The sequence below is a fragment of the Sciurus vulgaris genome (assembly GCF_902686455.1).
Source record: "Sciurus vulgaris genome assembly, chromosome: 10".
NCBI lineage: Eukaryota > Metazoa > Chordata > Mammalia > Rodentia > Sciuridae > Sciurus > Sciurus vulgaris.
The window spans coordinates 142607060-142631241 of NC_136470.1; the positions used below are offsets into that span (position 1 = coordinate 142607060).

The following is a 24182-nucleotide window of genomic DNA, read 5'->3' on the forward strand; positions in this document are numbered from 1 at the left end:
AGATGGGAGAGGCTGTGGTTATAGAGTCAGGGATAGAGGCCAGAGGCCAGTGACAAAGCAGCAGCACGTGGTGGACTCTGAGGGAGATGACCCGCAGGGGATGTGAGACGCAGGCACGTAGCCTGTTGGACTTGTTAAGTGGACCTGATGTCAACGGCCACCCCGACTCAGTGCAGTTGGGCCTGGAGACCGGGGAATGGAATGTGGGTAGGAATGGCACTGGCCGTGCAGGAGCTGTGTCCAGGAGGAGCCGTCTTTGGTTGATGGTCCACTTCCTCCCTTTTCAGAAGCTGCAGCAGAGCCTCTTTGGAAACACTGCCCACGTCTTCAGCCATGACTGGAAAAGGGCTCACTTCCAGTTCCGCAGCCCTTTCTCTGACCTCGCTTTTGCTCTGGAAGTGGAAAAGGTAAGAGCCAGCTTGTGGTCTCCTTGGGTCCCAATCCAGCTCCCTCGTGTCTCCTTCCCACCTGTGTCCACGTGAGCCACGCTTCCATGGTGGTCCTGGTGGAAACACAGGTACCACTTGAAATGTGACCTCCAATGATGGAGGACTTCAAGATCACCAGTTGCTGCCTGGGTCATGATGAAGTTCCACCTCCTGGCTCTCCTTGCTCCAAGTTCTAAGCATCCCGGAAGACTCAGAAAGCAGAAGGAAATCTAAGAACTTCCTTCTGGCTTGTCTGAGGTGTCAGTAACTCATGTCGTTGTCCCAGGCACACCTACACCCCCGGCTGGCCAGTTAGTTGCCTGCCTCCTCCGAGTCTGCAGGGCTGGTGTGAAGCAGGGTCAGCGTGCTGGGAGGATGGAGGGGGAGCAGATTCCCAGGAGCCGGTCTGGGGGGCTCCCAAAGAAGCTAGTAACTGCAGATTCTAGCCAGCCCTGGCACCCAGGGTGCGCAGGACAGTGCAGCATCCTTCATGAAGCCCGGGTACCAGGAGGGAGGGCTGCAGAGCAGCGCAGGGGCAAGGTCCACTCGCAGGAGCACTTAGTCCTGTCGACCCCCTGAGGTCCCGCCGCAGGCCTAGAACCCAGGGGCATCTCCACCCCACCGTGTACCCTCCCCATTCCAGGGAGGCCCCCGGAGCATTCAGATGGCGGTTCAAGCAGCCATCGTCAAGTATCTGCTGTTTCCCAGGAAGGGGGAAGACCGTCACCCTCACAGGTAAGTGGGCTGACCATGGGAGAAGTGACCCTCTTCACAGGGTCTTCATGTGCTCCGTGAGCGCACTGGCACGGGAGTGGCCTCAGGAAGGGCCTCTGCCCCTGAAGCCGGCAGCTCAGCTGCCCCCAGAGGGGCTGGGCCACAGTGCTGGGCGGGGGCTCCTGCAGTCCCCTGGACGTCCAGCTGAAGGGATGAGGTTGACAGGTTCCACGCTCCACTGCCGACCACCCTGTCAGGCAAAATGAAGCACCAGGTCTCTGGCGAGCTCACCTGTCTGTGCTTGATGGGCAGCCCTGACCTAATGATTCTAGGGGACGGAAGGGGTGCTGAGGACCTGATCCATGAAGATCCCTCTCCTGCTTCACCAGCCTGACAGGGACAGTGTTTGGTGGTCGCCCTGTTTACAAAACTCAGCTCAAAACGTCTTCAAATTGACTTTATTCTTAGAAGTTAACACCCCCACCATGTGCACAGCCCTGTGCTGGGCACAGAGGAAACAGGAATCAGAAAAAGGCATCTCTCCGCCCTCAGGCAAGATAAGTCACCCCCGAAGCATGATCTCGGGTTCTGAGGCCAGGACCGCCCAGCTGGCGGGAGCTGAGGCACAGTGGAGTCCTCCACGCCGGTGACTGGTTCCAGGTGCCCTGCAGAGGCCCTGTCAGAGCGAGAGAAGCAGGCAAGAGGGAGCAGAGCAGGGGAAGAGGGGCTCCCGCAAAGCCCGGCCACGCGGGAGGAGCTGGGGCACAGAGGGCACTGGGCCGCCGGCACATCACAGGGAAGGCACCACCCTCCTCGTCGCCTGTGGACGGCGGCTCCAGGCCCTGGAGGAGGTCGAAAGCGGAACGCCTGGCAGGAGGGCCCAAGCGTCTGGGGACGCGTCCGGTGCTGACGGTGGGGACCCTGGAACCACATCACACGTGCACACACAGTGGCTCCATAACACAGAGCACTCAGCACAGCACCCAGCCTGGGGCAAACCCTGAGAAGGCAGGAAGGACACTGTCCCCAGAGTGCTAACGCCCTGCAAGGGCCTGCCTGCCCCTCCGCTATCCCCGTCTTCCTCCCGTCCACTCTGTACTGGAGTTTGGATGCTCGGACTCCTTGGTGCAAACTTCTGCCTGGCCACAGAGCTAGAAGGTTCTACAAATCGTTGTCCAAGTCATTAATAACCGCAGCCACGTGCTCCTCGTAAAGGCCACGCCTGTCAAGGAGGTAGGCAGACAACAGGGGCGTGGACATCACCCGCAACGACTGTCTGTTTCCTGGGAAGTTTGACCTCAAGGGCACTCAGCTCAGTGGACCAGGGAGGAGCAGGGACTCTGGACCCCAGTGGCCTGAATCCACGTCACTGCTCCCTCACTTGAAAGATGTACAGCCGCAGCGATGGCTCAGCCTCTCTGTGCCTTCCTGTGAAGCAGCAGTGGCGTGTGCCCTGGACGCCTTGGGATCACACAGGGGCCATGCGTGAAGTGCTCAGGGCAGGCGGCCGTGGACGAGGAGGACGCTCTGGAGGACACCGCCTGTGCCCTGGGACAGGACAGACGTGGGCGCGGGGCGTGAGAGGGCCTGGGGCCGCCTGGAGGGCGTGACCTGCTGGGCTGGAAGGGGCTTCGCAGAAGAGACAGACGCGAGGGTTACTGGAGTTGCATGTGGAAAAGGCCCGTTGGTGGCTGACGGGGGGCTGGCCCTGCTAGAGCGCAGGATGAGGGCAGCGGTGGCTCTCATGTGAGGTGCGGGCCTGGGCCAGCTGGGACCCTACAGGAGCCAGACCCTGCCCTGCCGACTCCAGCTGCAGGCACAGCGGGACCACTGGCCCTCCAGCAGGACACTCCACACTGCAGGCTGCGGGGGGAGCCTGGGTGCCCACTATTCAGGGGGGCAGGACACTGGAGGCCCCACACACAGCAGGGCGCAGGCCCCCAGGGACACTCCACACTGCAGGCTGCGGGGGGAGCCTGGGTGCCCACTGTTCAGCGGGGCAGGATGCTGGAGGCCCTGCACACAGCCTTCCCTCTGCCCGCCCCTCCCCTCCTGCAGTCTGTGTGACCTGAGCAGGCAGCAGCAGGAGCAAGCCCTGGCTGCAGTGCTGACTGACATCCTGTGGGCCTCAGGGGCCGCTCAGAAGGCCGTGGTCTGCCTGGTCACCGAGGACACCTACGTTGCCGGGGCCACTGACTACTCCAGGGACGACTTCACTGAGCGGGTAAGTGCATACCACCAGGTGCGGAGCCAGCCAACTGAGCTGTCTGTGGACGCCAGGGGAGCCCTAGACGCCCCTGGACGTGCTTGCTGTGGTGGAGGCACCTTCCAAAGAGGAGAGGGCCAAGGACTGTAATGACCCAAGCAGCCCAAGTGGAGGGGCGTCCCAATGAGAATTTCCTTCCGGAACTCTCCATAATCAAGTGTATGCAATCTGAAATCGCCATCCTGCGTGGCCACATGCACTATCTTAAAGACAGCTACAGTCTGCCTATCGGGACGATCTCTTAACGCTCGAGGTGTCAAGTGGCTTAAAACTGAGGAGCGCGAGGGATGGGCCGCCTCCCTGCGCCTCCGTGGCCGGTCTAAGAACGTGTCCGCGCTGGCAACCTGGTTCTGTTCTGAAACAAAGCTCCCTGAGGAAACGAGAGCGCGGGGCACCCGCAGAGGCACCTTTCATCTTCCTTTTCATCTTTGTCTTCCGTTCCTGGTTTATAGCTCCAGCTGTTTGAATTCTCGGAGAAAGAAGCGGCTGAGAAATTCATCCGGGACCACTCGCAGTGCGTAAGTGTTCCGGCGCGGCCGTCGCTTTGTCTTGGACCCGCTTACGGGGTGCTACTAACGAGGCTTGTTAGGAAAACCAGGTCACTCTGAGGGCTGAGACAGGGCGGGAGGCGTGAAAGAGGAAGTGCCTCTCCCTCCCACCGCCTCGGAAGAGGCCAGATCAGACGGACCCGCCCACGGAGGCCTCTTTCCCTGGCTAATAATCCGGGGAAGAGCTTGGCGGAGGGCCTCTGCCATCTCCTCCGATCTCCTCTGTGGAGAAGAGAGTCCTACAGTCCCTCCTCGCCCGGCCGGTAGGGAGAGACGGTGTAGAACTCGGGAAGGCCCTTGCCAGCTGCCAAGGGGCCCTTCATGTCAACTTCGGTGACTCACTCTGGCCTTGAGCCGGCCCCTCATCTCTTCCCACAGACCCCACAGGATATTTGCACTGCCCTGCCTCTTCCCCACCCCAGGGAGGGTGGGAACACAGACTCACCTGTGGAGAAAGAAATGAAAGTTGATTTTCTGAAGAATCAGAAACCCACGGTGTGCAAGAAGCAGGGCATTGCAGGGTGCAGCGAAGCCACGTGGTGGGGTGAGCGGAGAGGGGGCTGGTCTCCATCCTCTGGGGGCCTCGGAGGCCCCCGAAGCTCGGGGCTCTGTGCCCTGGTGCAGCTGGCTGCCCCAGGCCCACCTCCCCACCTTCCCACGGGCTGCCGTTAACTGGTGGGATGGCACAGTGGTCCCCCAAAGGAGCCCACCCCACCCCAGAGCCTGCGAATCTGTTACATGAAGCATGAAGGCGCTAATCGGATGACTGTAGAGTAGGGGGGTTATTCTGGATTACCCAGGGGTCCCAAAGTATTCACAGGGTCCTAAACCTGGAAGAGGGCCACCGCTGTGCACATGGGGTGGGCCCCCGCCTGGAAGGACAGGCCCCGGCCAGGACAGGCCCGGGCCAGGGCGGCAGGTGGAGACATTTCCCTCAAGCCCCCAGAAGGAGTGCTGTCCTGCCGAGGCCTGACCTCAGCGCAGCCAGACCCGTTTTAGTGACCTCGGCAACTATGACTCAAGACTTGTGAGAAACGCTTTCTCTTATTTAAACTTCTATTTTATTTTACACGGTACGGGGGATTGAGCAAGCTCTCTGTCACTAAACGACATCCCAAGCCCCGATTTAAGCCATTAAATTCGTGGAGATCTGTCACAGCAGCTATGAAACTAGGAAAGGCTTTATGATGGGTTTTGAACACTCAGCATGAAGTGTTAAGCTAGAGTCGGCTTAGGGACGCTGCGTGGGGACTGGAGACATTCGATGGGTCACACAAACCTGAAGGATCCACTTAAGAAAGGACCCATGGAACAAAATGAGGAGAGCCTATGCCCGTGGTCTCTACCTCCTGCACGGACACCTGGCGTCCCAGCTGGCAGGGGGACCCGTGTCTGCCGGGAGGCGCAGGGGCAGCCTGGTGGAGTCAGAGGAGCAATGCGGGGCCGTGCAGACGTCCCCGGGCCTGAGCAGAAGGGGCTCTGCCCTCAGGTGGGCGTGGCAGGAGAGCCATCGCGTCAGGCCGACCCAGGCTGCTGTCACCCCCGTCACCCTGGGGAGGGCTGGCAAAGCTTCTGGAGTGAGGGGGGCTTGGTGGCAGGCGTGTTGCTTTCTCATGGTGCCGGCACCCTCGGCCAAACCCACCACTGCAGAATGCAGCCGCCCTCTGTCCTAGTCCACTGGACAGAGGTCTTGGGCCACACGTGGCAGCTGACCCACTGTGCAGTTAGATTATGTCCCCTCAAAAAGATCAAAGTCCCAACCCGCAGTACCTGAGAATGTGATCTTGTGTGAAAATAGGGTCTTTGCAGATGCAATCAAGTTTGGACGAGCTCGTTCTGGGTTAGGGTAGATGGTAATCCAAGGGCTTTGATGTCGATAGACTAAAACTTTGGATACAGCAGATTCTCAGGGGAACACGAGGTTAAGCATGGCAGAGACCTGGCGGATTCTCTCAGCCACACGGTGCCCAGGATCCCAGGATGGCAGAAGTCACCAGAGCCAGGAAGATGCAGAGGAGGGTCCTCCCCTGGGGCCTGGGTCTCAGACTGCAAGACCATAAACTGCATTGTCTCGAGTCGCTCGATTTCTGACAATATGCCGTTGTTCTCTGGGAAATGACCACACCTGCTACGTGTGTCTGCCATGGCCCGTCTGACGACTTTTGACTCAGCGAACGTCAAAAACAATCAGGAAATCCCACCTAACCTACTTATATCTTTGGCTTTTCCCAGAAAATCTGGCCACACCCAGCCTGTATTGGCGCAGGGTCTCGGTGCACAGGTGGGAGGCAGCCTCCCTGAAAGATAAACTGTCTGGACCCCAGAAACCTGCGAATGTTCCCTAGTTGGTAAAAGGAACTTTGCAGACGTGATTAGGTCCTTGAGATGGGAGAGGCTGAGTCACCGAAGGGCCTTATTAGTCAAAGCTTCCTTACAAGGCAAAGAGGGAGACGTCTCCAGAAGTCCGGAAAGGCCCAGAAACCACTCTCCCCTTAGCATCCCAAAAAGGAAGGCTCGCTGTCACTGAGACCCACGCTGGGCCCAAGGCATGAATTCACGTGGCTTTGGAGCCACCACAGCTGAGGTGGCCACAGAAGCTGGTACTCGGTCTTTCCAGTTGGCCCGGCTGCCCACTCCCTTGCGCCCTGGTGGTACGAGCATTGCAATCCCTGTCCGGCTCTGGTAGCTCTGGATTTGTTCTCCTGCCCGAGGTTCCTGGTCCTGCCAGGTCAGATCGCAAAGTAAACAAGCTGATCCCTAAAGGGTGGCTCGTGCAACTCCGCAGAGGCCTTCCTGATGGACACAGTGCCTGCGCCCTGGACCCTGGGCGCCTGGAGAGCCGGAGGAGAAGCAGCCGTGCTGCGGGTGGAAGATGGACACTGGCCAGCTCAGGAGAGGCCCTGGGGGTTGGTCAGGCAAGGGACGTGACCCCAGAGGTCACAGACTGCCTCAGGACCTCTCGGGAGAACAGTAACGCAGCCCAGGAAGGAGAGTGCCCTAAAGAGGGACAGGTCCTAATCTTGCCTGGAGCTAGAATGTCCCAAGAACCACGAGAGGCACTGGGCAGTCATTATTATTTTTTATTTTATTTATTTTTATTTTTTGACCTTTGTAACAAACCCAGGGAAAAGGGTTTTGTGTTTTTCCCTCTTAGTTTGCAGACAAAACCAAAGGAGACTGAAGCTGACAGTTAAAGGTCAGGGGTGAATAGGAGAGGAGAGGTCCTCCGTTTCTGTAAGGCCTCTGCTCCTCCTGCATCTCTCCAGTGGGAGAGATGCGGCAGGGGGACCGGCCCAGGGCCTCACCCAGGGACCGGGCGGGATTTGAAGAGCGTCACCTTGGAGAAGGGTGGAAAGAGAGTACTTGGGGCCAAGAAGCTGGCAGTGCCATTGGCTGCTGTAAGGAGGGAGGCTGAGGAGGGAGACTGTGCCCGAGAACAGAGCAGCAGAGCGGAGGCCCAGAGTGGGCCGTCCCAGCAGTGGACGCCACGTCGTGGGTTCACAAGGCCGTGTACTCCTAGACCAAGTGCTCTTCCTTTGTTTCCCGACAGTTCAGAGGGGAAGGGAGTTGCGGGGTCCTGCTGTTCCTCTTCAGCCTGATCTTGTCCAGGACGTTCGAGAGGTAAAAGCCACCGTGCCGCTGGCGTCTGGTGCAGGAGCGGGGTCACGCCGCCCTCCGTGAGTGCCTGTTTCCGAGGGCTGGCTCTTCCAGTCACACGTCCTTTCCTGAGCTGGTCCAGCCTTGTGAGTGGACAGGCAGGGCCAGGGGTCAAGCAAGCGTACTTTATTATTTAGATCCAGGATAAGACACGTCCGCACCTCGGTGATGTGCAAAGCCCTGTCCGGGCCCTGAGGGAAGGACGGCAGGAGCCCGAGGCCCTGCCTGCGGCAGGCTGCACCTGGGAGGGCCAGAGCTGTGCTTGGAGGGCGCCAGCTGACGTGCCATGCCGTGTGAGGGGCGTGGGCGGCAGGGTGCCAGAGGAGGACGGCCCCACGGGGTCATCAGAGAAGCTCACAGAGCGCCTTCCCCCGGCCTCAGAGCAAGGCAGGCGGCGCTGGTCAGACAGGAGGGCGAGACCCCAGAGGGCAGAAGCAGAAGCCGGGAGCGGTGTTCTTGAAACCCGCCTTTTACTTTCTGCCATTGCACTTTTGTGCTCTATGCTATTATTTGCTTAACAATTTTATTTAGATTAACATACATTTAAATATCAACCTGTTCTTAGACATTAGTATTCCATCCACTAATATCTGCCTAGACTAATAAATAAAAGATAAAGTTTTAAAATAAACTTTCACTATTAAATTCTTTAAACGCTCATATCTGCACCATCTAGAATCAGGCCACTCTTTGAGAGTCACGGTCCCGAGTTATGTCGGGTGCCGCCAAGACACTGGCCAAGCTTGGCCCCAGTCTTTAGGTTCCATTCACAGAGGGGCATGACCTCCAGTCCTATGAGCAGATTCATTCAAGGACGTACGCAGCTCCCATGTCAGTCCTCGGTGGCTCCCTTGGGTGACAGCAGGAGCTACATTGTACCCAGACTTTATACAGCCGAGGGCAGGACCCCAGCCCTGACCCCTGCCCTTCTACAGCCAGAAATGGGCTTAACGGTCACTCTGGTGTTTTGCACTGGGACTGTCCAGCCTGCCTTGGGCCAGCACCCTCTGGTCAGGTGTCACCACCTGGAGTCGAGCGTCCCTGCTACACAGCACAGACAGCTTCGCCAGTGAGCCCTGTGTCCACCCAGAGCACAACTCAGGGTTCTAGTGCACAAGACGTTTGTGTCGCTCCCTTCTCCCCTGCCACTGACCACATGCTCCTCCTGCACCCACAGCTGCTCCTGTCCATGGCCCCCTCCTGGGGTTTCTCTGGAAGGTGTGGGAATGGGCAAGGCACACAGGAGGGTGGTGACCAGGGCCCCCAGCACTGCCGCTGTACTGCGACTGTCCTCCTCCTGGTCGGATGCTGATGGCTTCTCCCCTTCTGCAGGCTTCAGAAGGACCTGGACGCAACCACCTCTCATCTGTTACAGCCCAGCGCTGGGGGCTTCCTGTGCAGGCAGGTGTGTGGGTAGACTCAGCTTCTATTGCAGAGTCTGACGAAGGCCTGTTTTCCAAGTAAGCTTGTTCTCTCCTCCAGCAGAGTAATCTTCAAAAGCCAAGGAGATGTGTTCAGAGTGCCATCCAGCTGCTGTAATAGCCCCCCGAGCTACCTTGAAAGCCCCCCGTCCCTGAGATTCTAGAAACATTAGAAAGTATCCTAACAGGACTCACCAGGAATCCCTAATATCAAAAACAAAAGCACTATAGCCCACTGCTTCAGTGGAACCAGAGATTACAAGAAACGTGAAGGGAGGCGGGTAGTGAGCTCAGACGGGGTCCAGGTGAGATGGGGTCGGGGGGCAAAGGCAGTGAACTATGGTTTTGACTCTACCGAATGACTAAGACACTTTTTTCTGGAATTATGTGTTCCATGATTTCATTCTTTTCAGTAAAAATGCTCATTTTTAATAATTTTTAAAATCATTTTTAAAAATTAAATGTATAACCCTATCTTGCCATTACCTAAAATGTAAGCATTTGTAAAATTTCCCTCACAGGCCCTTCTGAACCTGATTCTAACTGGGAGAGCAAGTCCACACGTCTTCAATGGCTGTGAGCAAGGGAAGGCTCAGGAGCCACTGCACGGGGTCCTGGCCCGCAGTGAGGTTGGCTACCTGCAGTGGGGCGAGGGCACCTCCACGGGTGACAGATCCTCACAGGTAAGTGTGGCAGATCCTCAACCACGCAACCAGCACGTCGGTGGCGTGAGGACGTTTGAAGTCTTGATGTTAAGTCACCTCAGCTCTGAGCAGCTTTCTTCCTTTACTGCCTTTCTGCACACTGGTGACCACACACACACACACACACACACACACACACACACGTGGACATTCAGGGTCTGCATGGACATCTCCAGGTCTATGCTGGATCTGTAGACTGTGATCGGTCCACCCAGTGGAAATGGGACTGTGCAAACTTACGTTGATATGTAATCTTACGTAAAATATCTCATCCATTTTAATGTGCACAGAGTACAGGTAACACAAGCAACACGTGCCAGCATTTTAAAACAGTATGGGAAGAGTACAGATAAAAGGACAGCCCCCTTACAGCCAGAGGCAGCCCCAGCCCTTCTCAAGGTAAACACTGCTGCCGAGTGCGTGTCCTCCCAGTGCTGTACTGATGCAATGAATGCGTGTGTTCTATATGTCGCTGAAAGCCTTCTCAAAGGACACTGGGAGGAAAGGGACCGCACTTAGGAAACTCCTGTCACAACTGTTCCCAGTGTGGGGGATTCACAGCCCGATGACCAGGAAGTCAGTGTGCTGCTGCAAGGTGCAGCAGAGCCCAGGGAGACGAGATCCTGCAAAGCAAACGGGAGGAAGCGAGTCTGCGCCTGCAGCGTGCCTCCTCTAAACCCGCGGCGAGGTGGGCCTGGGAAGCCGCCTCCCCGGTGGCCTCGGGACCAGTGCTGAGCCCCAGCGCGATGCTGCCTCTCCTGCCGGGCTGTCCTCTGCCCTGCTCAGCACTGCCTGCCCTTCAGTGCCCCTGGTTCCCCGCCTGCATCCTCGCCTCCATCACCGCAGCCCTCTCTGCCCCACGGAAGCGTCCAGCTACCTTGTTCTTCATGAATCAGCATCTCGTCCTGTATCTTGTGGCACCAGGACAGCCGTGCCCCATCTAGCCGCGCTGTGTGGGGCACACGTGGGCTCCGAGAGTCTCCCGTTTGCTCCTCAAGCTGTAATCTGGGTCCATCACACAGAGATCAGGAAGGACAGGTGGACTGGGAACTCAAGCAGGCCCACCGGCCAGTCCTTCAGAACCGCCTCCTCTCTTCTCCCGCCATAAACCGCCAGTCCTGCTTGGAGCTGGCTCTCCACACTGACGAGAGCCAAGAGCAAAGGCGACCACCAGTCCCGGGCCTCCAAAAGCCAGGCTAGAGACGGCAAGGAGTGACAGGACAGCCGGGGCCTCCAGCCTCCCCTACCTGGGAGCTCTGTGTCCAGAACAGAGAGGAGCCGTCCTGCACCCCCCACAGACACACGTTGGTCACTGCAGAGGAGTACAGCCAACAAGTGCCATGGGCCTGGGTGTCTCCTGGCTGCACAGCGAGCTCCCCAGAAGAGCTCTGGGAAGTCAACACCAGCCACCCCCAGAGGCCAGCTTCAGTGTGGGCCGCGTACGGCCACCCCACAGAGGCCAGCTTCAGTGTGGGCCGCATACGGCCACCCCCCAGAGGCCAGCTTCAGTGTGGGCCGCATACGGCCACCCCCCAGAGGTCAGCTTCAGTGTGGCCGCACACGGCCACCCCCAGAGGCCAGCTTCAGTGTGGGCCGCACACGGCCACCCCCAGAGGCCAGCTTCAGTGTGGGCCGCACACGGCCACCCCCCAGAGGCCAGCTTCAGTGTGGGCCGCACCCTCCAGAGGCCAGCTTCAGTGTGGGCCGCACACGGCCACCCCCAGAGGCCAGCTTCAGTGTGGGCCCCACACGGCCACCCCCCAGAGGTCAGCTTCAGTGTGGGCCGCGTACGGCCACCCCCAGAGGCCAGCTTCAGTGTGGGCCGCGTGTGGCCACCCAGGCTCTGCACTATCAGTATTTTCTAACAAGCACCCCTGCATTTTCAGCTTGCCCTGCGCCCACAAATGCTGCAGCCAGTTCTGCCCAAAGACAGTCTCTTTCGGTCTGGGAACACGGGACCCAGGTGACTCTGATGAGGCCCAGGGTTGTCCCTAGCGGACTTCCCAACCTCAGCACTGTACAACCTGAGCCGCGGGTCCTCTGCGGGTTAGGGCGGCTGTCCTGGGCCCCTTCCACGGAGCAGCCTCCTGGTCTCCACCACTGGATGCACACCCAGCCGCACAACCCGAAAGGTCTTGGACGTTTTCAAATGCCCGGGGTCGACATTGCCCCTGGTGAGAACCACCGCTCTGGCAAGGGAGGGCGGAGGGTTTGAATCTGTTGCGGCTCGGCGGACTCAACCCAGGGCGTGAAGACCCGGGAAGCCAGCTCCTCAGTGGAACTTGCACTCAGCATCAGAAAGGCCGCAGCTTTTTGCTCCTTCTTCACGTTTACAAAGGCTTGGGAACACGGTTCAGGCCTGGTCATTAGTGGAAATTGAACAGGTGTTTGCAAAATCGCTACTGAGTTGTTCTGAGAGAGGAAGAGAGGGCGCGGCAGAGAGTCAGCAGTTCACGAGGATCAGCGCTGGTGTTTTTCTGGAACATATATCTTTCCACACAAGTCAGCTCAGACCAATAGAGCTGCTGAATCTTGCTCTAAAGAAAATCACCTGCAGTCCAAAATACCCTCTAATAATAAAAAAGAAGCTTGCCAGGACCTTAAAGTCACAGCAAGTAGAAAAAGGAGCTTTCCTGCCAGGAAGAGGGCAGGATGTGCCAGACCACAGGCCCACCCCCAGAGGCTTGCTCACCAATGAGAAGCAGGGTAGAGGATAGGAACTGCCCCCGTAGCTTCACAATCTACATAAAATTAAAATCCACAAGGCTTCCAGACTTTTGGAAAGTGGCTAACGTGGCTTGACCCCAAGGAGGTTTATCACGGTGTGTCTGTGCCCACTTGGAGTTTGGTTCCAGAAACACTGTATTGAAGAGCAGCCACAGGCTGGTTGTTTCCTTACTCCTGAGACAGGTGACTACGTGAAGCACATACACACGAAGCTGATCTTCCCTGCAGGCACTTCTTTCTTCTTTACATAGCAGTTTGTTATTTAGGATAAACCGATTCCTAAGTCACATGCAGTTTTGAAATAGCTTCCTACAGGTACACAGGCGTGTGCGTTCTCAGCATCCCCGACACACGGCAGATAAAAGAAGTATATACGAAGGCTTTTTACCCATCGAGGAACAGCCACTGCATGGAGCGCCTACTATGTGCCAGGCTTCCTGTGGGTCACTTGCAGTGATATCTGATTTCATTTAATCCTCTCTTCCACTCAAGACTGTGATCACTGTGGCTTTAATGGTCCACTACTGCTTGGTCATTCGCGTTAGAGATGAGAAAGGTCAAACAGGGCACGTCGGAAGCTGCCCACATCACCAACCAGGTATGTGTCAGAGTCAAAACCCAGTTAGTTCCGCCTTGATTCCCAGCTCAAGTTCTGTCTCCTCCGCCACACACTGTTTTCTGATCAGCTCTAAGTAGATAAATGCCAGTTCTTGGAGTCATACTCTATCACCAGCACTTCCTAACCCATTATAAATACAGATCTGGGGCAGGGTTGGGGCTCAGTGGTGGAGCACTTGCCTAGCATGCGTGAGGCACTGGGTTTGAGTCTCAGCACCACATAAAAATAAATAAAATAAAGGTTCATTGACGACTAAAAAATACTTTAAAAAATTTTAAATAAACTGGTAACTTAATAAATACAGATCTGTATTATACACTGCAATATGTCATAGGCACACTGATGTGGGCCCTAACATTTAGACAGTGGCAAATGAGGACTAGGTGTTAGCGTGCATGACAGTTGTGCCCAACAAGCAGGAACTTTACCACTGACTTCAGGGCTAAAGCACCTGTGAGTTTATAACGATCTTGAACTTCAGGTGCCTGGGGCACATGCTCTGTAGATTTGGTGGATCACACCTGTAGACTGTGGAACTTCTCAGCCTCAAGACGAGCCCAGTGGTACTCAGAGAGGTGCTGACCAGAAGCCCACGGTGGACCAGAAGTCTACCACTGCACAATATCCTGGCTTTGACCTGATCACCTTGCAGAGCAGAAGTCTCCCCGAGGAAGCCCGGCAGGCCATGCGGGCCACAGAACAGTCTCCCTCACCTGGCTGGATTGAAGACCCTCGCTGGTGACTGCCGTGGGGCACCGTGACTCCACCCAGCACCTGTGACATGCAGCTCGGCACACAAGTGCTTTATGGGTATTTGCCAGCTCCCGTCAAGGGTAGGGGGAAATACCTGAGTGTTACATGTGTGTACTGCACTGATAATCAAAACCTAACGTAGGAAGCATTCTGAGTTTGAAAGGAAGCCTACTGCTCTCTGCCAGCGAGGCTGCACTGTCCTTGGCCTATCCTGCCCCCGCCTCCGTCTTTCCCAACTCCATCTCTTCTTATTCTGCAATCAGATTGCACACTGCACAAACACGTCTTTCAACCCAATGTCACAGCCCAGTGGGCGACATTACAAAAAAAAAAAAAAAGTGGAGCTTTCATTAGATGACATGCAAGCCCCCCAGAGCCCACCAGACTGGCAGTCCCTCAGGACGCGGCCAGCTCCCTGCAAGACGAGGCACTATTTTGAAGTCTTCCTGTTACTTTTCTATTTGAAGGTACAGGTTTGCGTGTGAGCCTCCAATTCCTAAGTGAGAACATAAGCAGCATGGCCTAACGCCATCCGGAAAGCCGCAGGGGTCCACACTATCCGCACACTGCCACTGAGGAGATTTTCTGATTTTCCGAAGGGACCAAGGCCATTTAGGTCTGATGGGAACCACTCCCTCAGCAGCCTGGGCAGCACTTGCCCCTGTCCCAGTGGTGCCTCTGGAGCTGATAGAAGAAGTCCAGCCTTAGAAATGCCCGCTGGCGCTGGCCCTCTGCCCTCCATCACTAGGGCCGCACCCTGCGAGCGCCATCCAGTCTGTCTTTACAACATGCCTGCACGCTCGGCGACGGGAGCGGCTCTGTGCTCCAGGTGGCAGAGACGAGAGCCAGACCCTCACAGTTATGCTCAGGAATCATCACCAGGACTCTGCAGAAAGCACAAGGTCTCCAACACCGTCCTCGCGGTCAGACTACCAGCCTGGGCCTCAGGACGCGCCATATCCAGCTCGTTATGCAAAACTCGTTCTGAGCCATCGCTCGAGACGGCGGGAAGGAGAATCCCCTGGACGCGGTCCTTGCCCTCTGTGACTCCGTCCATCCTCCTCCCGTCCTCACGACTCACTTTGGTGGGAAGGATGCGTGTTATGGGAGCTGGCTTGCTGTGCGGTGCTGCAGCCCAGGGCTTCCGGCACCGTCCGTGAACCTGAGGAGAAGGGTGTCTTAGCCATGGCCTCTGTGTCACAATTCAATCTCCTTTTCACCATGGCAACATGCACACATTCAAGACCGGTGGGATTTCGCCAGTAAAACCCGTTTGGATCCCGCTTTGGGGGTAGCTGGTAAAGGGTGTCTATCCAGCAATACAAATGCCCACGTGGAAAACTCTGCTCGTGTGACGGGCAGGGAAAGTGGGGGCGCGTGACGCCTGACAGGACTCCGGCGGGGACTTGGCTAAACCAGGTGTGTCCTGGTGATCTCAGGCTCCCCTCCTGGAGTTCACCCGGGTGCCGCGGCAGTCACGAGCAGCCGTTCCCTCTCCACCACGTCTCCCCGCAGCCCGCGGGGAGTCTGCTCAGTGGGACAGCAGGTCCCTGCGGGGCCGGAGGAGGCTGTACTTGGAGGACTCATGTTCCTCCTCCTTGAACAATATCTTGGGTAACTGAGTTCAGGAACGAACACGGCTGCGTGAAGTGGCATGCTGGGCGTGGAGCCTGGCAGAGGGCGCCCGCTGGACTAGCCTCCCTTAGAAGCGCTCTGCGAAGGGAAATTCCGCGAGCGTGTGTTCTGTCTCGTCCGTCCAGGCAGAATTGGCCGGGACTTCGCTGCTGTAAACCAGCCAGAATCCCCCCTGAAGTTCCAGTGGGATGACCGTCGATCCCCGAGCCCTCAATCTCCTGGCCCATCCAGCTCTCCACCCCTAGCTCTCCCTCGTCCGTCATGTCACGCCTGATTATACCTCATGGACATGCAGAGGGAGCCCAGGCGAGAACATAGAACCGACGCTCACTGCATGGCTGTCGCGTAGCCTCAGGCGAGCTGGAACTTGGGCTGGGCATCTGACCGTGGGCACCAGGGGCAGCCTCGGGGTCCCACCTGCCCTCGCCCCATCCGCCCCCACTGGGAATGTGGGTACGGCGGACACTCAGTCACCCTCAGCCAGAGGAGAGGCGCACCCACCGTGAGGCCGTCCCGACTGAGGCTGGGGTCTAGAACTACCGACTAAAGGAAGGCCGTCTCTTTAAAGCACAGCAGTGGAATTTTTCTCTGGTCGCTCGAAGCAAAATGCTTGAAGACGAGAGCATCTCTGCTTCATCCACTCGCCGCAACCGAAGGCGAACGGAAGAAAGTGAAGAGATCGGAACAGAACCAGTGAGAACCAAATGGCAAGCTGTTAGCCTTTCGCACTTGGGCTTACAGCCCGTGCGATAATTTTTCAAAACTGGATTTTCTATAAAACAGAGTCGGTTCCTGAACAAGCAGTAAACTCTGAGGGCTGCGAAGAAACAAACCAAAACGTCCATGTCGGGTCTTCCCGTCACAGGGGACCGGGAGGGAGGCCCCGAAACTTGTGGGCGTCGTGTGGAAACCGCAGGGTTTTCCAGAGCTCATTGTTCATCTCTTCAGGTAGAAACCAAATCATTTTTAACATTCAGAAAATTGTTTTTATGAATTCTGAGGGAAATCTTTTTTAAAATAGGTGTTTCCCTGGCCCTTTAAACAAAACGATAGCTACCATTTATAGAAATGCTGTCACATCGCGGCACCTCCAGGGGCCGCTGAACCCGAAGGCCCGCGGCTCCTGCCCCGGGGACCCCAGAGAGCTGGCTGTGAGTCCCCTCTCGAGCCGAGAATTCGGAACTGACGGTTTCCTGGAGGAAAGAGAAAGCAAGCTCAAAGAGGGGACGTGGCGTTGGGCGCAGTGTGGACGGATCACGCGCTCCAGCGCCCGCAGGCGCGTGCCCAGGGCTGTGGCCCTCGCTGCCTCGGCCTTCTGTCTTCCAGACGTCTTTGTCTGCAGTGGCAGCGGTCGGCAGACGCCTGGCCACCTGCGGAATGAAGGGCCGTCCTGCCTGGGAACAGGAGCACAGGCAGAACCAGGGCGCCCCAATCCGTGCCTGCAGCGAGGCTTCCTCTCCTCCCTCACCTCACGTAAATCCAGGAGGATCCCACCCGCTCCACCAGGCCCCACACACCTTCTGAACACTGATGCGCCAGAGAGGGCGCAACACCACCACTAGCCCTCCCCTCCTCAGGGCAACAGCCTCCCAAGGGCACGCGGGCTGGTCTCAGTGCGCAAGCCACACACACACGCGCACACACACGTACACACGCACACACAGGCTATACACGCACACACATACACATGCTACACACATATACACACGCATATACACGCTACAACGCACGCACACACATACACACACGTGCACCCACGCGCACACACTACACACATGCACACGCACACACACTAGTCTGCGAGCTGCTCTGTGATTGCGGTGGTGCCCCCCTGCCGTGACGTGGAGAAACCCACGCATTCCACTGCCCGCCCCTCCCCTGCAGGTGGGCAGCATGCTGAAGACTCCCGCATGCCCCGTTTGGCTGTGCAACATCAGTGGGAAGTGCAGCGTCCTCTTCTGCACAAACAGGCAGCTCTTGTCAGACTGGAAAGCAGAGCGCGTCTTCCACCTGCTCTTCTACAGCGGTCAGCCCTTGCAGAAAAGGCCCCTGCATCTGACAGTAGGTGGGCATCTCCGGCTCTAAGGCCGCGGCCTCGCCGTGCTCAGGCCGGGCGGCCGGTGGCTGACCCCTGTGTGGTGGTCAGGCTGGCTCCGCAGGAAAATGCTGAGGCTGAGTTACCAGAAGGAAGCCGGGCAGCCATCCGTGGGTCTGCACCAGGGCTGGGATGTGGGTGCTCCGACCCTGCTGGAAGGAAGGGGGCGGTGGAAATCAGAAACAAGCAACTCCTGAGAACCAAGGCCTTCTCCAGGACGTCTGTCCTCCAGCCGGGTCAGGCCCGAGGGGAGGCTAACAAGATGGGGACTGGGAGTTCCAATCGGCCAGTTCCATGCTGAACACCAGGTGGCCAGCCAATGATAGGATCAGCCAACGGTGGCCCATCCTGTTCAGTGAGCTCAGCAGGCACTTCAGAGGACTCACCATGCACCTCACTCTGGGCTGCCCCTGGGCGCCACCAGGGATGGGGCACAGTCCCTGAGAAACTCATGTGGTCCTCCTCCCTGACCTGTGTCAGGGAGAGAGGCAGGGCACCTTCTCAGCTACTGGTCCTCCTCTCTGACCTTGTGACCTGGTCCCTCAGATAGTGGTCCTCCTCACTTACCTTGTGCCCTGGACCCTCAGCTGGTGGTCCTCCTCACTGACCCTGTGTCCTGTGTGCCCTGGTCCCTCAGCTGGTGATCCTCCTCACTGGCCCTGTGTCCTGTGTGCCCTGGTCCCTCAGCTGGTGGTCCTCCTCACTGACCCTTTGTCCTGTGTTCCCTGACCCCTCAGCTGGTGGTGCTCCTCACTGACCCTGTGTCCTGTGTGCCCTGGCCCCTCAGCTGGTGTTCCTCCTCACTGACCCTGTGTCCTGTGTGCCCTGGCCCCTCAGCTGGTGGTCCTCCTCACTGACCCTGTGTCCTGTGTGCCCTGGCCCCTGGGACACAGTATTAAGCAGGCAGGCTGGGGTTTATCCCTGGGGCCTGGGCTCTCTCCGTGGAGCCTGGCCGTGTCCCACTCCGCACTGAGCACCACAGCCAAGCATTACGTCATCTTCCATTATTGTCACTACATTTGGAAAAGTAACAGAGTGACCGTCTCATCCGTGCAGCTTGCAATTCTTTTTCTTTAATTGTGAAAACACACATCAGCCATTTGATCTAGTGTTACACTGACAAGGTGTTCCTAAAACACACGGCCATTCCCAATTCATCTGTGTGGAGGAACCCACCTTTAGGAGCTCACCCACCCACGCCTTCTGTCCTGGGCACCGCGTGGAGGGCCTCACGCATTGGCCATGCAGTTCCCGCCGTGGCCAGGGCAGGCGCCTCCCTCGCTGCCCCCTCTGAGCCTCGACCCCGGCCCACCTCCTGCCTCCCTCTTCTCCCTCTGCCTGACTTCCTCGGGAATGCCGTGCACGGTTGGGGTGGACGCTGGTGTTCCTTGTGTTCCTTCCCCAGATACACACTCCCACCCCTGGGAACGGGACGGACGTGGGGACGGACGTGAGGATGGACTCAGCCCTGGACGACGATTTTCCCCACTGGAGATGGTGATCAGAACCAAGTGGAGAGAGGCCACCATCAGCTGGAATAAGACTGGTCCCCTTTTCTAAAGAAAAACCAGGTGTGCAATGAGGTCAGCCGTCCCTGAACTGCTGGGTGCAGAAGACGTGTGGAGGTGCTGAGGTCTGCATTGCCCTGTCACGGCCCCCTCGAAAGACCTCTGCTGGGCTCTCTCTGCTCAGCCCTGCGCAGAGGCCATCGGGTCGTAGGGAGGCATGGCTCTGCACCGGGGTCTTCTGGTCGGCCCTCTCAGGTCCTTAACCTCACTCCTTCCTTCCTCTAAAAGACAAAATGAAGCCTCTCCTGTGCGTGCCGGCTCCGAGTTCCTCCTCTCCTGGCCTGGCTCCCCACGAGGACTGCAGAAGCCGGCAGCCAGCTTCCACTGGGGATGAAGTCATCGGCAGCACATCACCGACTCTGGTCACGCGAGATCTCAGGCCTTCTCAGACGTGGGCCAAGCCTCTCCTGGCACGCCATCGTTCCCTTCCAAGGACACACTGCCTGCCCACGTCAGCCAGCTCTTGTCATTAGAGGGTAAATGGGAGCTGCTGCTGGCGGGCCGGCAGCTCCGGTGCCCGGGGGAGCGGCAGGGGACCCCTCTTTCCATCGCTGAGTGCTGCACTCTTTCTAGTGCTGTGTTGGCTCCTTTTTCATAAGATAGATATAAATAATATCAATAGACATAAACTGAAACGTGTCTTATTCTGTGTAAAATAGATCCTGGATAAAAATAACATCTCTGATGTCAGTGTTTAAAGAGGAAAACAGTTCTTCAAGTCCTCTTAAATGCCTACCTATTTTCTGAAGAGACGGTCAACACATATTCTTCCTAGAAGATGTCCATGGGAACCATCTAGACATCTCTGGTCTGCCCACTCACAGACTTAAGCCTTTGAATTTGGAAACCACAGGTCAGTTTCCAAAGCACGACTCTTCTGCACTCACTGTCCACATTAATTATTAAGTGCATTTTCATTTGGCTCCAGAACAATGTTTAACTTAAGGAACATGCGGAAAATGAAACTTCAAGGTGAGTAATAAATCATGCCAAAGGAGGAAGCCAATTTGGCTTGGGTTGCTGATTGCAGTATCCTTATCATTAGTGTTTTCATTTACGATTTTAACACATCAAATAAAGGAGTGAGTCCCTACAGACCTTGGTCTTATTTGGTCTTGGATTTAGCCATGTTGTGCTTTTGCTGAGAAGCTGGCCTCTCTGGGTTTTGTGAACACTGAGTTGTTTCTTACTCAATGTCCCTTTTGGAGTTGACAGCTGGAAGACTGGGAGCCAAATTAGAAACACCAGCAAGGAGCATTTAACTCTAAAAGATCCCACAAGAGTCTCAGACAAGGAGGACATTCCTTTCTACAAGAATTGCCCAGCTAGGAGGCCTACAACCCTCCGATGAATCCTGGGACTGAGCACAGGACCCTGGACGTAAAGCCAAGTCAGGGTTCTGCAGAAGACGGCGGAATCCCCGCAGCAGCACGGCCCTGTACAGACGGCGTTTCTACAGAGGCTTCATTTCTGCTTCTGCATTCTGTCCCTGCCCTTATTTCCCTCTGAATTTTTAATTTGTTCACGATTTTTGTTAGTTTGCCATGTTTTTTATGTTGTTGTAATCTCTGTTAAGTTATTCCTGGAACAAGTCTATTAATAAGTAAAACAATGCAGGAACAATCATGTTTTTCCATGAAAAGATATGACATGTAAGAATTCACCACTCTGCATGTCCGTGTTGGTGAAGCACCAGCAATAGCCACGTTTTTTTTTTTTTTTTTTTGGAAGAGGCTAGAAATTTGCTGAGGCTATACATTCACCTTTAAACTTCTGTGTTTTGAGAAAAATGACTCAAATTGTCCTTTTACCTTCTCAGACTTACTTAAAGCAGGAGAACATTATTTGCTTGAAGATGGAGATATTAATTTTTCCGAATAGTGTCCTAACTAACTGTGTCTTTAACGGAGTTGGAGGAGATGACAGGTAGTGTTCTCTGTAAACATCAACGCCCCCCCACCGCAATCACTGCGCGTTCTTAGAGGAGCAGCCTGGCTCATGCTTCCAAGTACGTGCTCACCTGTGACACAGACCAGGTAGCACCAGGACAGGGCCAACAGGCCTGAGGTTCCCTGCACCTCGCCTGGGCTGGTGGTGTCACACCGTCCAGACCTGCCTGACCCTTGCCGCGCCAGGACCTTGGTTCACCTGCAGGGGTAACACACTATGGACGCGTTCCTCCAGTGTCAGTTGCTTCGGGCCTTAGAGACTAACCACGGGCTCGTTCTGCCCAGGTGCCTTAGCATCCCCTGCGCCAGGCCCTGTGGGGGGCTGGGAAACGTGGGGAGCGAATCAGACAGGGCTCTTCTCGGGAGATGGCACTGACCCACTTTAGTGGGTCTACACTTGAAAGCCACGCTGTGCATTCAGAGGGCAGGGACTCTAACGTGTCTGTCTTATAGTTCAGGAAAGGCGTCTCCGGGGGAAGCAGTGACACTGGATCTGGAGGCTGGGAGGGGCACCGAGGTTAGCAGCTGGGGATGAGCAGGCGTGGACACCTGCACCAAGGTGCTGGGGCAGCCACTGGCTGGAGTGCAGAGAGCAAGGCAAGGCCCGTGAGAAGCTGCCGGAGGCCCCCAGACCACGGTGGAGGATCCGGGCAAGAGCCTAAGAGGCCTGCTAAGATCTGCATTTTGAAAGGTGCCTCCATGCGGAAAACAGGTCAGCAAGCGCCCAGAAGGGATGCAGAGACTGGCTGGGGAGCTGTCACGGCGGCGGGGACAAGCGCTGGCCATTCAAGTGCACTACACCAGGCCCTCGGGAACTCCATCAGTGAAACCAGAGAGACTGGACGGAGCCCAGCGCTGTGCGGACAGGAGGGAAGTGGGAGTCAACAAGGACGGCAGGCTCCGGGTTCCAAGGGGAGGTGGCCGAGATGAGCCATCGGGAGAGTCTGGAGGAGATGAACACACTGGGTCACAGTAGTAGGTCACAGGATGGCCTGGGATAGAGAAGACGAAGCAGGCAGAGAGCCAGCCTGACACTGACCCAAGGAATTCACTGTCACTGCTGGTCAAGTCCACCAGCCTGGCGAGGGCACTGGGAAGAGCCGCCAGAGAGCAGGAGGAGGCGAGTTGACCATGACTGGAAACCACGCGGCAGGGCCCCTGCCCAGGCTGGGGGAGGAGGCAGGGCCGGAGAGGGGGCAGGCTCTCCCCACCCGAGCCCTGGCCAGAGCTGGGCACTGGAACCCAGCCCAGGGCAGAGCGCTGCCCAGAATCCAAACAGCAGCAGGAGAAGGTCAAGCCTGGGCTGCCCGCGCTGTGACAGCTTTGGGTTTAAGTCAAGACGTTCAGCTCAGCCTGCTGCGGTCTGCGCCCTGGGGAGCTGGGAGGGGCTGCGCTTCACACCAGCAGCGACTTCAAACACGGAGAAGCCAGTCCTGCGCCGGGAGGGGCTGCCGAGTGGCCCAGGGCCGCAGGACAGCAAGGAGTGCCAAGGCCCAGGTCACGCGGACAGCACAGCAGGGGGCCAAAGCCGGCTCTGCAGAGAACAGCCCTGGCTCGGGGAGGCCACCTGGCGGAGGCAGGCAGGTGGAGCCGCTTCTGGATCCGACGCGAAGCGCCACCCCACCCCAGGGGGCCAGCGGCGGAGGCGGCATAGAAACAAAATGCATCAGTGGCCACAGGCGCTGTCTGAATCCAAAGTATTCTAGACAATGACTGCGTTAAAAAGCAATCGCAGAGGATCACGTCGGAATGAATTCCACCCGCTATTTTCAGGGAACCCGTGGGAACGGAATCTGTTGAGCGCAGTCGTCTCCCATCCTCCGAGAAGGACCTGGGTGGCTGACAGCTGCGGAACCTTCTGCAGAACTCTGTCTCTGATTTTTCTTCCCCCTCCAGGGGTTAAGCCAACAGCACCCCACAAAACAAGACAAACAAAAAGCTCTTTCCACCGCTGTCCACAAGGTGGTGCTCAGAGAGTGGCTCTGTCCACCTCGGTGCCAAATGTAATTATCCAGGCAATACCAGCAAGGGCAACGTGCTCGCGCAGAGCCCAGAGCGTGTACCACACTGGTGTAGGGACACTCAGCCTCCCAGACGCCCAGGACTGGCGTCCTAGCACGTGGGCGGGGCTGCTCCGGGTGCAGGCCAACCCGCCTGCGGGGGTAGCTCCGCCCACACGGCCGCCTCCCTCCTTCCCACCCAGACTATTGCAGTAGACAGGGGCCTCTCTCTCCTCTGCTCTTATCCCTTGCCAGTTCTTTCTTCACAGAGCCATCAGTTACCTTTCATAAATTCAAGTCTGACTATGGGACAGTAACTCATACCATGGTCCCTTTCATGCGCATAGAACAAGACACCAGAATGTTCGGTGGTCTGCAGCAGCTGTGGGATTTGGCCGCTGCCCATCTCATGCCGGACTCACCTGGGGCACCGCCTCAGATCTCTGCTTAAACCGCCTTCACAGCGGCGCTCAGTCTCCACCTCCCATTTCTGCAGGCCTCAGCGCCTGTCCCAACACCTTGTCCCCTGCCTGTCACTCCCCGTGATTAGCAGTTATGTTCTCAGGCATGTGCTCCTGTGCTAAACGCCCAGCTGCCCACTAGACCCGCTGTGCTCCCAAACACAAAGCAAACACAAAGGCGGTCCAAAGGCCGCCTTTGGACCCCTTAGGTACCTTACCAGGAACCCAAAGGGCTTTCATGTACCTGGGTTAGATCTATTAGATCTACTGACATTGATTCATCAGAAATCAAAATAAAAATCGGCTAAAGAGTTATCTATCCCTTCATTTTAAAAAACAACAATAAAACTTACTACATATTAACCTTTAAAAGTATGTATGAAAAACAACTATATTTCCAAAGGGAAAAACGTCATGAGGAGGCATTATTTTACACTTCCCTACTAGCTGATATTTTTGGTATGGTGCTGGGGATTAAACAGGCTTTACTCATGCCAGGCAAGACCTCTGCCCCTGAGCTACATCCCCAGCCCTTTTAGGATGTGATTCTGAGACAGGCTCTTGCTAAGTTGCCCAGGCTGGCTTCAGGGTTTCGATCCTCCAGCCTCGGCCTCCCGAGCAGCTATGATTACCCAGG

The 24182-nt window shown here is 56.7% G+C and overlaps 1 protein-coding gene across 1 annotated transcript in view; it reads left to right on the forward strand.

The window, feature by feature from the left end:
* Positions 1 to 19127, forward strand: part of MINDY4B (MINDY family member 4B) — a gene marked incomplete at both ends in the record, with an annotated part of 40581 nt that extends 21454 nt beyond the window's left edge. The window contains 9 exons of the mRNA XM_079100453.1: positions 288 to 407; positions 1072 to 1163; positions 3201 to 3366; positions 3861 to 3926; positions 7507 to 7577; positions 8946 to 9018; positions 9556 to 9717; positions 17357 to 17537; positions 18973 to 19127. Coding sequence (XP_078956579.1) covers positions 288 to 407; positions 1072 to 1163; positions 3201 to 3366; positions 3861 to 3926; positions 7507 to 7577; positions 8946 to 9018; positions 9556 to 9717; positions 17357 to 17537; positions 18973 to 19127 — 1086 coding nt within the window. The remainder of the gene's footprint in view (positions 1 to 287; positions 408 to 1071; positions 1164 to 3200; positions 3367 to 3860; positions 3927 to 7506; positions 7578 to 8945; positions 9019 to 9555; positions 9718 to 17356; positions 17538 to 18972) is intronic.
* Positions 19128 to 24182: the final 5055 nt, after the last annotated feature.